The sequence below is a fragment of the Mixophyes fleayi genome, chromosome 10, assembly GCF_038048845.1.
Source record: "Mixophyes fleayi isolate aMixFle1 chromosome 10, aMixFle1.hap1, whole genome shotgun sequence".
NCBI classification, from domain to species: domain Eukaryota; kingdom Metazoa; phylum Chordata; class Amphibia; order Anura; family Limnodynastidae; genus Mixophyes; species Mixophyes fleayi.
Window position 1 is genome coordinate 76,201,221 of NC_134411.1, and position 14,475 is coordinate 76,215,695.

Below are 14,475 nucleotides of genomic sequence, written 5' to 3' on the forward strand. Positions count from 1 at the left end.
CAGTTAGGAGCAACTTCTGCAAACTTATAAGGGGATATTCAATTGACCGTGTTATGGCCGAAAGTAACGCAGCCTGTGTACTATTACCAATACTACTTAGTACGGTCATTTCAACGCTGGTTTTTGCTCGCTGTGTTACTTTCGGCAGTAACGCGGCCAATTGAATTCCCCACATAGTGTGCCTCAATGAATGTCTGCAAAATAGGAACAATCTTTAGGAGGTGCACTGCAAACATCACACTGAAGTCTGCTCCCCTTTTAGTACAACTCTTTTCAATTTGATAAAAGTTTCTATTATTCTCCTGCAGTAAAATATTGCTTGATTTAGCCTTATTTATGGTTTAAATGAATCCTGAAAGTGAGGCATCATTGGGATTGTTTGATTATACACCAATCAGGCACAATATTAAAATCACTGACAAGTGAAGTGAATAAGATTCATTATATTGTGAAAATGGCACCTGTGGAGGGGTGGGATATATTATAAAGCAAGTGAAGAGTCAGTGCTTGATGTTTATGTGTTGGAAGCAGGAAAATAAGCAAGTGTAAGGATCTGAGCGACTTTGACAGGGGTTTAATTGTGATGGCTAGACAACTGGGTCAGAGCATTTCCAAAATGGCAGATCTTGTTGGGTGTTCCCATTATGCAGTGGTTAGTACCTACCAAAAGTAGTCCAAGGGACAAACTGGTGAATTGGCAACAGGGTCATGGACGTCCAAGTCTCATTTGATACGTGTGGGGAGCGAAGGCTAGTCTGTCTGGTCCAATTCCACAGAAGAGCTACTGTAGCACAAACTGCTGAAAAAGGTAATGCTGATAGAAAGGTGTCAGAACACACAGTGCATCCCAGCTTGCTGCGTATATGGCTGCGTAGCCGCAGAATGGTCAGAGTTCCCATGCTGACCTGTCCACTGCTGAAAGCACCTACAATGGGCATGTAAGCGCCAGAACTGGACCATGGAGCAATGTGCATGTGCGTTGATGACCTGGGGAAGAGATGGCACCAGGATGCACTATGGTAAGAAGGCAAGCCGGGGGAAGAAGTGTGATGCTCTTAGCAATGTTCTGCTGGGAAACCTTGGGTCCTGGTATTCATGTGGATGTTGACATGTACCACCACCCTAAACATTTAAACAACTTTGTTCTGCAGGCGGGAAAGTTGGGAAATATTGTCTGTTTACTGCACGGCAATGAAGGTGTATGGAGGGGAGCTCGCCAAATGCACTAGGCACACCCCAGGGTGTGCATATACCCCGTCATGACTTGGCCACATCCCCATCCTGATGCAGCCTGCCCAAATGTTGAGAGGTTTGTAGTATTCATTTATGGTGTGGTGTCCAGCAGAAGTAGGAGCAAGAATTTGTCAGCAAGCGTTAATGTTACGTTTTGGGTTTTTTGGGGGAAGGGGTTCAGAAAATGGAAAAAAAAATTGGGCCGTTTGAAACTTGTTGCAGACAAATTGCGTTCCGAGACGATTTATATGCTACATTAATGGGACTATTGGCAACCTTAACCACAACACCTATCATGCATGGTCATGACACGTCCATGGAATATAATTACAGTATGCTTTGTTTTTGTATTTTAAAATATTAATCTTTAATAAATATTAAAACCACAGAATAATATTAGATAATGACAGCTGCATCTCATATGCAGAATAAAAGAAAGTGTATAATACATTTGATCAGCATTAAAATTAGGGACATTTCTATGGACCAAATTATTCTAGGTACAATTCTTTAAAACCTGAAATTGCCCAAAGAAAGCACAAACCGGTCTTTAACTGTTATTACACAGAAACATTATAAATTACCATATACCTTATAGCTTACGTTTTTGTCCAATTGTGTGAACAGCCTAGTCAGGTCCTATTAGGCACGTAAACTACAATCCGATCTTAAACTCGCCGTTTTCACTATCCTTGATGTAATATTATCTTTTATTAATAATAGTCTTAATAGTTGTAGAATTGTGCTAAAATGCATTGTCCCTGCAGTGTAAATATTCAGCGCACGTTTCTACTGATCAACCAGGACCTGAAGCCCTATTTGAGTCGGAAGTGGGGACACATTTTACCATGTTGTGCGTCTCTTCAACATGTTTGTACTTCCCGCTGCTTCCTGTCTCTAGAATTCTATAGTGGGGGAATAAGAAGACAGGAGCCCAGTGAGTGACAGATGACACTTCAGGTCAGAACATGTTACAGCTGCATAACCCGACCATAGACACATTACTTCTCATTTATTTCAGTGCAGTAACCGATTTACTGATGTTTTATTATGTAAATTTTATATGCACATATTATGTGTTCCCTATGGTATGTTGTAAGCTCATTACCTTTTGTTTCAGTTTGATATGTGATGACTATAACATCTTAATTATTATCTTAACTTTTTCGACCGCAATTAAATTACACTGGGAAAACTTGTAATTGGTTTTCATGACACGAATAGCTTGCATTTGAAACTACATCATTATTTATATAGTAATTTTGGTGTGGCATCTGCTTCACAATGAAATTATTGTATTAAATTATCGCCACACTATTACATTAAAGCAGATTGTACAGAAATAGATGTTCAGGGTACTTGCAGGCTAAAGCAAAGATTTTGCTTTTTTTGTTTAAATTATATTTCTGTTTATATCAAAATGTTTGCGTGCAGTAACACAATCTTCAATGTCAGTGATGTCTAAGTAGATAATGCTCAATAAGCCAACATCATAGGTCATTTTTAACATATCATCATCAACATTTATTTATATAGCGCCAGCAAATTCCGTAGCACTTTACAATTGGGAACAAAACATTAATAAGACAATACTGGGTAATATATACAGACAGAGAGGTAAGAGAACCCTGCTCGCAAGCTTACAATCTATGGGACAATAGGAGTTTGAAACACAAGGGCATGTGCTACATCATATTACACACTGGACCAGCTAGAATGCAAAGGTAAAAGTATTGAGTGAGCTGTGTGATCAGTCACACATCAATGTTGGTCAGAGGGTTGTTGCATTGTGTTAGCTGTGTAGAGGGTGGTAATAGACTAACCTAGGGAGATTAAGATGGTGGTTGAGGAATATCATAAGCTTGCCTGAAGAGATTGGTTTTCAGAGAACGGTTGAAGGTTTGAAGACTAGAGGAAAGTTACCTCTCCCCTCTGTGACCATTTTAGTTAATGACTGGCTCAGAGGGAGACAGAGGCAGCAGGCTTACAATATTAACTGCATACCAAGCATTTCTCTGTCCCTCACCTGCTAGCCACTGCTCCACAGAGACATAGAGCAAGGGGCCTGCAGTAGCTACATTTGGCATGCCGGCTGTTTATTAGTATTCAACTCAACTGACTTGATGGAGCCTTTTTCTTATTTCTACATTACATTAAAAAGAAAAAAAAGGACATGCCATGGGTGATAGATTCTCTTAATATTTCTGAATTACCTTGATGGTGGAAATCATTATCTTCACAGGACACCAACCTGGCCAAAAAAATGGTTACATGTTGTTTTGTTCTATCTAAATATTTGTTAGAACAAATAAAACATCTTTTGTTGTGGGACTTAAGGTTTTCTGGATAAATGTATTTTCCACAACTTAGAGCACTATGGCTAAACTATACTGAATTATGTGTAACCCCTTTTGCTGCTGATGCTTTTCATCCCTGTACTGAGTGCTTTTGGACCCATCTCATATTTATTCATTGGCAGCTGATCAAAAATAAGTAGAAAGCAAAAAATAAACAGATTGCCATCATTGAAAGAGAGCGCCTCCCTCTTTCAAATGAGGGAGCCCCAAGCTTTCTAAGTGCCAGGGATGGGGAGATTGAGATTCTAAAAAAGCCTCCCCCTATGCCTGGCATTTCTCATAGGCTACAATAGACTGCACTCACATTTCTAATGCCGGAAAGTTTCCTTTCCTCCGGCATTATCAGAAAACCCACACATCATGGTGGCAAGATCAGTGGGTTTTCTTAACCCCTAAAATGCAGAGGACAAGTGGGACTCATCTTAAGCAGTGGGTCACGTAGAGGACCACTTGTCCTTAACACTGAAGGAGTTAAAAAAAAATGTCATCACACTGCCCATCCTCACTACATATTTTGTTTTTATTTTTAAATTAAGTAGTTTTATTGAAGTTTTCCACACAAGCAAGATACAAAAAAACAAAACAAAAACATAAATCACAAAAATTGAAAGCATAAAGCATCAAAAACAGTCGTGACAGCAGGTATCGGAGGGGCAATAAATATACCTCATTACATTTTTTAGCAGTTCTCCTTTCTCTGATATAATGAGGAAATGCTCAGTGAGCATGTCTATGACAATATAACCAATTAGCAGAAATTATTTCCTTTTTTTTCTTTTTGGTTTTTAGAATTTTATGGATAAATGGTTTCCAGATTAAAGATCCAATATCTTTCTTTTTAAGCATTTATAGGCTATTGCCACTTAAACAAAGGGTTTTTAAAATCTACTTACTCAAACCCGTACCTGACTCGTTTCTGGCAGTGGGGATTCTTAATGAAACCGGGCCTCTGTAAAGCTGGGCGGATTAGAGTGTACCGTTAGGCCTGCTTCTACTGTTTCATTCTTTGGTTACTATGCTGGGCATTTGAAATAGAATTACATCTGGTTGCTAAAGCTATGAAATGACATAGAGACAGGTGTGCACAAAACAATGCTGCTCTTGAGGAAATCTGGGCGCCAGCTTCAAAACTGCAGGGGACAGATGAAAATGCTTGGCGCGATCTATATAAATTCAGGCTTTGTTTATGTGAGTTCACAAGCTGACACAACAAGTAGTAAGAGAACTCACCACTCATCATCATCACCATTTATTTATATAGCGCCACTGATTCCGCAGTGCTGTACAGAGAACTCATTTACGTCAGTCCCTGCCCCATTGAAGCTTACAGTCTGAATGTCCTAACATCATGGGTTTATGGGTCACAGTGAGGATAGGGCCCCTCAGTATTCAGGAAGAGAGTCACGAGTTTAGTAGTTCCTATGCCGCACGGGCGGACTTAGGGCTAGATTTACTAAGCTGCGGGTTTGAAAAAGTGGGGATGTTGCCTATAGCCACCAATCAGATTCTAGCTTTCATTTATTTAGTACCTTCTACAAAATGACAGCTAGAATCTGATTGGTTGCTATAGGCAACATCCCCACTTTTTCAAACCCGCAGCTTAGTAAATCTAGCCCCTAGACTTTATGTTTAGGGGGGGCGATTTCGCATAATCACGCCCCACCTTTACTCTGATTGGCTGGCCCGCGTTAAACCCCGCCTTTCGCCCGCGATTGGCTCCGCCCCCTCCCGTTTTGAGCGCCGGCTGGGACCACTCTGATTGGCTTGCCCACATTTAGCCCCGATCGCCCCCCCCTGGATCCGCCACTGCTATGCTGTCTGTCACAGGACTGCTACCTACTCCCTCCCTCACACACCGGATGACTAATGAGTGACAACATAGCCATAAGTATGTGGACACCTGAACATCACATCCATGTGTGCTTGTTGAACATCTCATTCCAAAACCATGGGCATTAATATAGAGTTGGTCCCTCATTTGCTGCTATAACAGCCTAAACTCTAATGGGAATGTTTTCCTTTAGATTTTGGAACACAGCGTTCCAACTAATCCCAAGGGTGCTTGATAGGGTTGAGTCCAGGGCTCTGTACAGGCCTGTCAAGTCCTACTTCAAACTTGGGAAATCATTCTTTGATGCCCTCGTTGATGCCCCCCCCCCCCCCCGTCGGTATTCTCATTCTGAGAAAGGAAGGGACTGTTGCAACAAAGTTGGAAGCACACAATTATATAGAATTCCTTTTGTATGTTGTAGAATTAAGTTACCCCTTCACTGACAGTCCCAGACTATTATTTCTCCGCCACCAAACACTACAGTTGGCAGTATGCATTCAGGTATGAAACGTTCTCCTGGCATCTGCCAAACTCAGATTTGTACATCAGACTGCCAGACGGTCATGCATCTTCCTCACTTGGTTCAGGTGGTGATCTGCCTTCAGTCCCTAGGGTCGATGGTGAACCACAACAAGTCTGAATTTAGTCATGGCAGCAGAAATCTTTCATGCCAGAAATGAAGGTGGAGAATATCCTACAACTCCATCAGTGCAAATCCAGGTTTTATGTCAGGAGCCATTTCACTGACTCCCTGCATGGGATTTCCTATGTGACCATTGCAGCAGGCAACCTTGCAGGCCTCAGGCAAAGCCTTGTAAATCATGTTGATTGGCAAATTAAATGGGGTTGCATAATGATGTCTCTGGGCATTATTGTACTCTATTTACTGAAAAAAGAGACACGTCTATAACTATAGGAGTCTTTTGTTGTAATGTCAAGTTTTGTACCCGACTTTGCTTTTATAGCTGTAAAATCAACGTGACATTTCGCATGAAAACTGTATGACAGATGCTAATGTGTGATGTATTTGAGACGCTTGGTCTAACAACATCTCCCACTGGTTTCAGGTTGGTGGTCTTCATGGCGGCAGTGGACAGTTTTCACCTTTTATATCGTGAGGTGGCCAGGTCTTGCCAGAACAATGTGGAGCTTCTGGCTGTGGTGGGCGCTCTATACACGGCCAAGAAAGGCCTTTGCATCTTGTATGAATGTTACAGTATGACCAGGCTGCACATCACCCCACATCTGCTCTGCAGAACTAACCTGGTCAAGCACTATGGAGAGTGGGCAGTTGTGACCGGTGAGTGGAACTGTTGGAATAAATGTAATGTTATGGGCTTGGGTGGTGTTTACCCTAGACTGGGATTTGACAAATCAGTATCCAGAAGGATCAGTGCACACACATAGCTATTTTATATGTTTATCTCTGTGTATCGCACAAAAGATCTAAGTTGAAAATATCTTTCTGAAATATGGTGGTTCAAGTTTTCCAATTTTGACTGCCCAATACAAAAACAATTGTACCTCTTTGAGTGACCACATTGAAACTATATTGTTAAGTGGTCTTTTTGATTTTCTCATTATATATAATTCATTAAATTTAGATTATTTTGTTTATGTACAAGTCACTTAATGAAAACTCATCTGTGAAAATGAACAGATTTCTATGAAAATTGATAGAATACTTGCTTGTATGCTCACCTTACCAATGTGCTATTGGGAGCTAATATTGTTTACTGTTTACACACTTGCGTAGGGACTGATGGAAATGATTATACATTTTCTGTGTAAAAATGGTGGCGCTACATAAATAAACGATAATGAAATAAATACACACTTTCATTAGCTTGATAAAAGATCAAGCTGGGTTTAAGGTCCCTAATTGATGAAGGATTGCAGCTGTCCGCTTCACACAAAGAAAAGTAATATGCAGCAGTGTGTAGTGTTCCAATCAATAATCGGGTGGATAGACTGCGGCAGTAAAAAACATTTATTCACATATAAATCTTGTTTAGTCTATGTTTAGTAATGGAGCTGAGCAAACTTGTTATTAACCTCAAACATATTGTTCCATAGATAGCCAACACTGTACTGAAAGGTATTGTGATGGTATAGATAATGTCCAGGAACCAAACTAACCACCAAACCGTGGAAACTTGAATGTATGTAGGTATCAACCATAAATAAATCCGGACGACGTCAAGTTGAGCACAGCTCCGTGTGCATTATGGTGTTAACCACCTCCAACATTGCAGGAGTTCAGCGGTAATAAGACTCCTCCTCCCGCGCTTGCAGAGAATTTCTTGGTGGTAGCTCCAGATTTATCCGTGCGCAGGTTGTCACTTTGATATTGTAGGTGCCTTAAATAAGTGCTACTCCCGATACAGATATTGGCAGTTCACTGGCCATAGAAGATTTTACAATCGTAGTTCTCCACGCTCCCAATATAAAGTATCCACACACAGCATGACGCGTTTCATCGCCTGTAGGGCGATTTCATCAGAGGAGGAGTCTTATTTATACCATCGCAATACCTTTCAGTACATTGTTGACTATCTATGGAACAACATGTTTGAGGTTAAGATCAAGTTTGCTCAGTTCCATGACTAAATATTGACTTTCTATTCCACTTTATTGATATTTAACAGTTTGTACTTATTGGAAATATGGTATTTTAAGTGTTTTATACAATTTATAGATTCATATGTGAATAAATGTTTTTTACTGCCGCAGTCTATCCACCTGATTATTGATTGGAACACTACACACTGCTGCATATTTCTTTTCTTTGTAAGTTTCCATTTTTGGGGCTAGCACACCCCTTGCATACCAGTGTGTGAGCGTACTAGCCTATCAAGCGCCAGAGGGTTTATTTGTCGTCCACTTCACACAGTAAATAAAGCCATATTGTGAACCGAACCAATTTTTAAAAGAGTGCAGACTATCCATTAAATAGAAACCAGTTACTCGTACATATTTGTATTGATGTGTCTGTGATGTTACAGGTTCTTAATTGTTAAAGCAATAATTGAATATCTTCAGCTAAAGAAACTCTTGGGAGAAAAAAAAGTTTGAAAGGTTTATTAATAAATAAAAATGAAAAGCTTGCGCTGTGATAACATTATCACTCAATTTCAGTCCTGAAATCTCTGGTCGTCCAAAAGAGCAAACAAATACTTTTAGTACCAACCAAAGTAGGTTGTACTACAATTTATAAATGTCATATTACAATTGGCTGAGAAGGTATATAGGCGTATCCTGATCCTTATGGGTCTCCTGGATGCAATGGAGAAATTGAAGAAGTCTGTGTAAGTCTTTGTTCAACATCTCTTGATTGGAAACATCTGTTTGGATGTTGAATTAACTCCTTCATTCCTGTTCATGTTCCTCTCATCAGCTCACACGGAAGGATCCAATAATATAACAACATATGACATAATAAAACCACATCAAATATAAATGATATACTAAAATAAGATAAAACAATGTAAATATTTTCATGCTAAAATAAATTGACTTTATCCCAAAAAAATATCTTTGACATAATGTATTGGTAGGCTGCATTCATGAATATTGGTTCAGCTACAAAATGTCTGCCTCCATGATATATAAATGTGATGTGCACTTTAAAGATGGCAGAATTCTGATCATTACTGAATGGAGCCAGATCAGATTTTATTTCTTTTTTTTTATATTTTAGGTGGCACAGATAGCATTGGAAGAGCATACGCAGAAGAGCTGGCTAGTTGTGGTGTGAATATCATACTGATCTGCAGCAACAGACAGGCGCTACGCAGTGTATCAGAAGCCATAGCTGAAACCTATGGAGTTAATACCAACTTTATAGAGGCAGATTTCAGCAGGGGACATGCGATATATCCTGCCATTAGGAAGGCTTTGAGAGATGTGGACGTAGGCATTTTAGTTAACAATGCTGGAGTGTTCTGTGAGTATCCACATTGTATTACTGAGGTTCCCGAGGACAAAGTGTGGGAGACCATCAATATCAACATTGCTGCAGCTGTAATGATGGTTCATATTGTAATTCCTGGAATGATACAGAGGAAGAGAGGAGCTATTGTCAATGTGACGCCTGGGTCTAGCTGCGGATATAACGCTCAAATTGCTGCCTCTAAGGTAACCTGTTATTAAACAAACATTCCTATAACAGGGGATGTGATTGTACATTTGTTTTAAAAACAATTGGTCATTTATGTCTTTCTATTTAACTTCTAGTGAGGGTTTGCAGTTCTACTTAATTTATTTTGACAATGATATCTCCTTTCATTATATTACAGCCATTATGTTGGTTGGCCCAATATTCATGAGAGCGCATCCTACCAAACCAGTGAAACTCAGCAAAATCACTGAGGCACAAATTTGGAATACAACCTATTGGTGACATTCGTAAGATCTAGTTCTGGTAGTTTCTCCATTCTCATGAATATTGTCTGAGCCTTAAAGATGTCTGCCTCCGTTATGTGTAAGCTGCAGGTGCACCTTTAAGTACTTACCATTACACCTGTCGTTTCTAAACTATGTATTCTATGTGTTTGCAATCTGCTTTATTCAGGCTTACCTGGATAACTTCAGCAGAAACCTGAAGGCTGAACTTTCATCCAGTGGGATATTTGTGCAGTCATTGACCCCTCTGTGTGTAGGAAATAAACATTTATCTTCTGGAACTTTACATTGTCTGCCAGTCTTGGTCCCATCGCCTGAAGTTTATGCTCGACATGCTGTGAGAACGCTGGGTTTCTGCAACAGGACCACCGGATATTGGGCTCACTCCTTGCAGGTAATATATAATAATGTATAAGTCACTTACTATACTTTTATTGCAATTTGTATTTTTTTTTTTAATACCTGAATATTTTAAAAAGATTGCTTTTAAATCACAAGGGTTCCTTTTCATTCCACTGAAGATACTTTTGGAAGTAATGGGATACTAGATAGAATTACAAGGTTTCATGGCTGCTATTCAGTATATTCTGCCCATACATATATATGTTCCAATAGGCTGTGGTACATTAGTGGTGTCCTTTGGGAGAAATACAGTTGCCCCCATTTACTGTGGTTGCTTTGAGAATCTGCAAAGTTCTATGTAGTCTTTTTGCTGCCCTTTTGCTCCGCTCCTGCTGTATGGGACACCATGGTATTAAACATTAGCAACATGGTATTAAACATTAGCAAACCACAGTACAATCTTACTGTAATTAAAATTTCCTGGTGGACCATAAACAATTGAAGCAGCCTGTTGTTTGCAGCTGTGACTAATAGTGGGGATTCTTACATATCTTCCTAGTTGTCTTAGGCTGGGTACACACTATACAAAATTTCTTCTGATGCGATATCCTTAACAGTTTTATCAATGAAAACAAAAAGTCTCGACCAGCACGCCGATTTACGTGTATACACTGAACACTTGTTTCAAGATTTACCTAATGGTCTGTGCTCTTCACCTGTCGTAACAATCGGCTGAAAAGATCGTGATTCTGCACACTCCATAGAGATCTGTGGACACTGCTGGTCGCTAGTGTGTACACACTGCAGAATTGAAATGACAAAATCTCGTTCAACGATGGAATTAATAGTCCAGTTTAAAAATCAAACAATACGTATGTGCTTTGAAACAAAAATCGTTCATCATTGGAGCGTTTACACTAATGCGTTATCGGCACAAACGGTTGTTTATCGTGTGATTGGCCCGATGATCGGCTGAAAAACCTGTAGTGTGTACCCAGCCCTACTCTGTACCTGGGATTAAGTTATCCCAATGACTAATTTGCTAGTTTGTTTATTTAATGCTGGTTCACACAAGTGTTTCTGAGCACTATAACAGACAATACGGTCTATTCATCGCATAAATGTATTTTGCCTCTGAACAATGAGCATTTCGCTTTGTGAACTATGATTGGAATCTACTCCTTTTTACACACAGCTTCTTGCTTGTCGATGGATGCCTGGCTGGATGTACAGATCAATACCAAGATTTCTTCAGCATTGAAGACTGGAAGCAGCTTTGTTACTGATCAAGACTATTTCTCCTTTACACTAAATGCGATGTTTGCAAACTGTTGCAGGTCTCTTCCATGACAAAATAAATCTATACTCTGGATTTACTGCCAAGGCCTACCATCCAAACCAAAAGGCTTTAAACTATCTAATCCATATTTTTCTAATTGATATTGTTAAAAATATATGTGAAAATTCTATTTTTATTTCTCTTTGAATAGTTATGTAGTCAGTATTTCTTTTAAATGACTGAAATGCACATTCTGTCTTTTTTTTCTAATTTGCATAGAATATTACTAGCAAGTGAGAGAAGAGACATAATTTAAGCATTTCTAGTAGAGTAATAAAGTAACAATTATTAATTGGAAAAATATGAATTCGTGGTCACAGCTCTAAGTTAGTGCCTGGAGTATAATTTTATTACAAATCATTGACTGGAAATGAAATGCATAAATAGAAAGTTGAAAATGCAGAGAGGTGTTATTTAAGCTATTTATTTTTCTCCAATTACCCACGGTCCAGTGTTAATGAAGTTGTTGTTATGCTCGTGTTCTTGGGTTTTAGAATTGTGACTCAGATATACAGTATGTTACAAAGTTTTCATTATGGGCAGTTTATCCTGACGTCCGTTCGTGACATGGACAGAGCAGGGAACTGTGTAATCTACCGATAAAACATTTGGAACCTGGGGAAAACAAATTCCAGTTTTTGTTCATTTTATTGGCTCAATATACCAGTATTCATTCTTCCTGATGCATCTCTCATTATTGCACATGGAGAACTTATTGTATCAGTATACACTTTTGCATTAGTAGTGTATATCCTAGAATGATGTATATCCTAGAATGATTGTTTGCTCAGTCACCTGGTGTCTCGTGTCCAAGCCTCGCTGATGGGTAAAGGTACATCAGCATATATGAAGTGTAGCTAAAAGTTTTACCATAAGTTTAAATTTAACCTACAACATGAAACATTAACATAGACTCTGACCCAGTACAACAATCTATCATGTTGTATCATTCTGTATCACCTTTTGAAGATACAGCACTATATAGTACTCTTCTGTCCATGTTCTTGATGCACATTGTTACTCAAGCTAAAATAAATACACGACTTATGTTTTTGTATTGTATTTTATGGGGGAAAAAAACATAACAGTATATAAGAGTGACATGCATTCACAGTAATACATACACATGGATACACAAGAATAGTCCACCCACAAATACATAATAATACCCCGCTCCATGTTTATATTCATATATACACACACTATTATATACACATTTTGCATGAATTTACCAAGCAATATATTTTGAATAAACCATTGAGACGTATGAAAACATGCATACTGTTTATTGGTTGTATATTGTATTACTTGTTCAATATAATCAGAGGCTGGCTGGCAAATCTTAGTCCGGGGGAGCGAGTCTTGGCTCAGCACCGTATTGGGAACATTATAAAGGAATAATATGCAGGTACCTTAGTGACTCTGCCCAAGGTAGCACACTATAGGACATGGATTGGGTAGGAGTCAAAGAACATTTCAAGTGATCTGCAACCATGCAGCGCTGCTCTTCAATGTTTAAAGCTGGCATCACTGGTCTCTACCGCCGATGCCGGAAGACATTGGCTCACCCTTGTAAAGGTGAGGAGGAGAGTGGATGCAGCAGGTGAACAGAGATGTGTCCCACCTCCACAGTGCTCTGAGGAGGTGGGAAACTGAACAAACAGGACAGCCTCCATGGTCACGTTCTTGGACCTGATCAGGCGGATTACCTGAAGCCTGTGTCTTCCAGCTGTCACTCAGATGGATGGGATCCAAAGAAGTTGCTGTCTGGTTCCTTGTTTCTATGTAAATGTTGAATATGTGAAGAAATCCTGTGACATTATTAGGACTTCGACCAAGATTCCAGTCTTATGCCCCATAGGATTTATTGACAAGTAAAATATCTCTTCACCTAACAGAAACACAGACTCACCTTCTAGACATCCCAAGGTATTATGTACAAACAGCAAATTTGCAAACAGGCGCCAATCATCTATAAATCCACAAAAATAAAAAATCAATAATAAAAAGTCCAGAAAAGTATATATGAGTATAAAGGAAGTCCTATGTTCCAAAAGGCACAGTTGTGGAATCTTCTGATCAAGTCAAATATTTCAATATTCCTCATAGGTCATACATGTAAAAGAAAAGAAGAAAAACAAAAAAACATAGTGCAATCCACATATATATATGAAAAATGTAGATGGAGGAGAAAAAAAATCCCTATGTACTCCGTGCAATAATAGATAAACGGGAACACCTCACATGATGATGGGTTAAACTTAACCCCTCAGGGTTGCGCACTCACCAAAAAGTATAGTGAAACAAGCCTGTATCCAGGATGTAACTCTTTAAATTCGTCGGTCCTCTAAAACATAATATCACTCGATAATACCGGACAGATAGTGTGGTCAAACCAAAATCATACCCGAGATGTAGTTCTTCACAAATATCGATCCAATAATGTAGAGTTTCCCTCGGTTAAAACGAACTCCAATAAAAGAAAAAAATGCTCCATAGTGTAACAACGTATGGGTAATTTATTAAAAACAATAAAAGTAAACAGACAAATAAACGTTAGGCGGGACCTGATCAGTAGGGATAGGTGGACCCTTACCGTGCTCAGAAGGGCAAAAAGCGTGTCTGATGGTGCATAAATGTAGTGAGTCAAGTCCCGGGAAACTCACTACAAAACTCCGTTCTGCCAGTAATAACCACCCGATCAACGGAAACAGGAACACTTCCTACTGCAGGTCTCTCACGTCTGACGTCACAAATCTCCCGTCGCCCAACGCGTTTCGGCTCATCTAGAGCCTTTCTCAAGACATGTACTCGGGATAATAGTCTATACCAGTAGGTATTAGGTTATGAGGCTGAAGAATGGTTATAACTACTACCTACAGCTATTTTATAACCACCTGTAAAGCGGATAGAACGTTGTGAAGGTGTACAGGGTGGAACATACACAACCTCTCTGCTAAAGACCCATT

General features: G+C 39.3%; 1 protein-coding gene across 1 annotated transcript; it reads left to right on the top strand.

Annotated features, from left to right (window-relative positions):
- Positions 1 to 2,086: 2,086 nt before the first annotated feature.
- On the top strand, positions 2,087 to 12,782 carry LOC142104298 (inactive hydroxysteroid dehydrogenase-like protein 1). Its single transcript, XM_075188886.1, has 5 exons — positions 2,087 to 2,193; positions 6,489 to 6,721; positions 9,122 to 9,558; positions 9,995 to 10,219; positions 11,363 to 12,782. The coding sequence occupies exons 2-5, from the start codon at positions 6,502 to 6,504 to the stop codon at positions 11,426 to 11,428; spliced, it is 948 nt and encodes a 315-aa protein (XP_075044987.1). The 5' UTR covers positions 2,087 to 2,193; positions 6,489 to 6,501; the 3' UTR covers positions 11,429 to 12,782.
- The last annotated feature ends 1,693 nt before the right edge of the window (positions 12,783 to 14,475 follow it).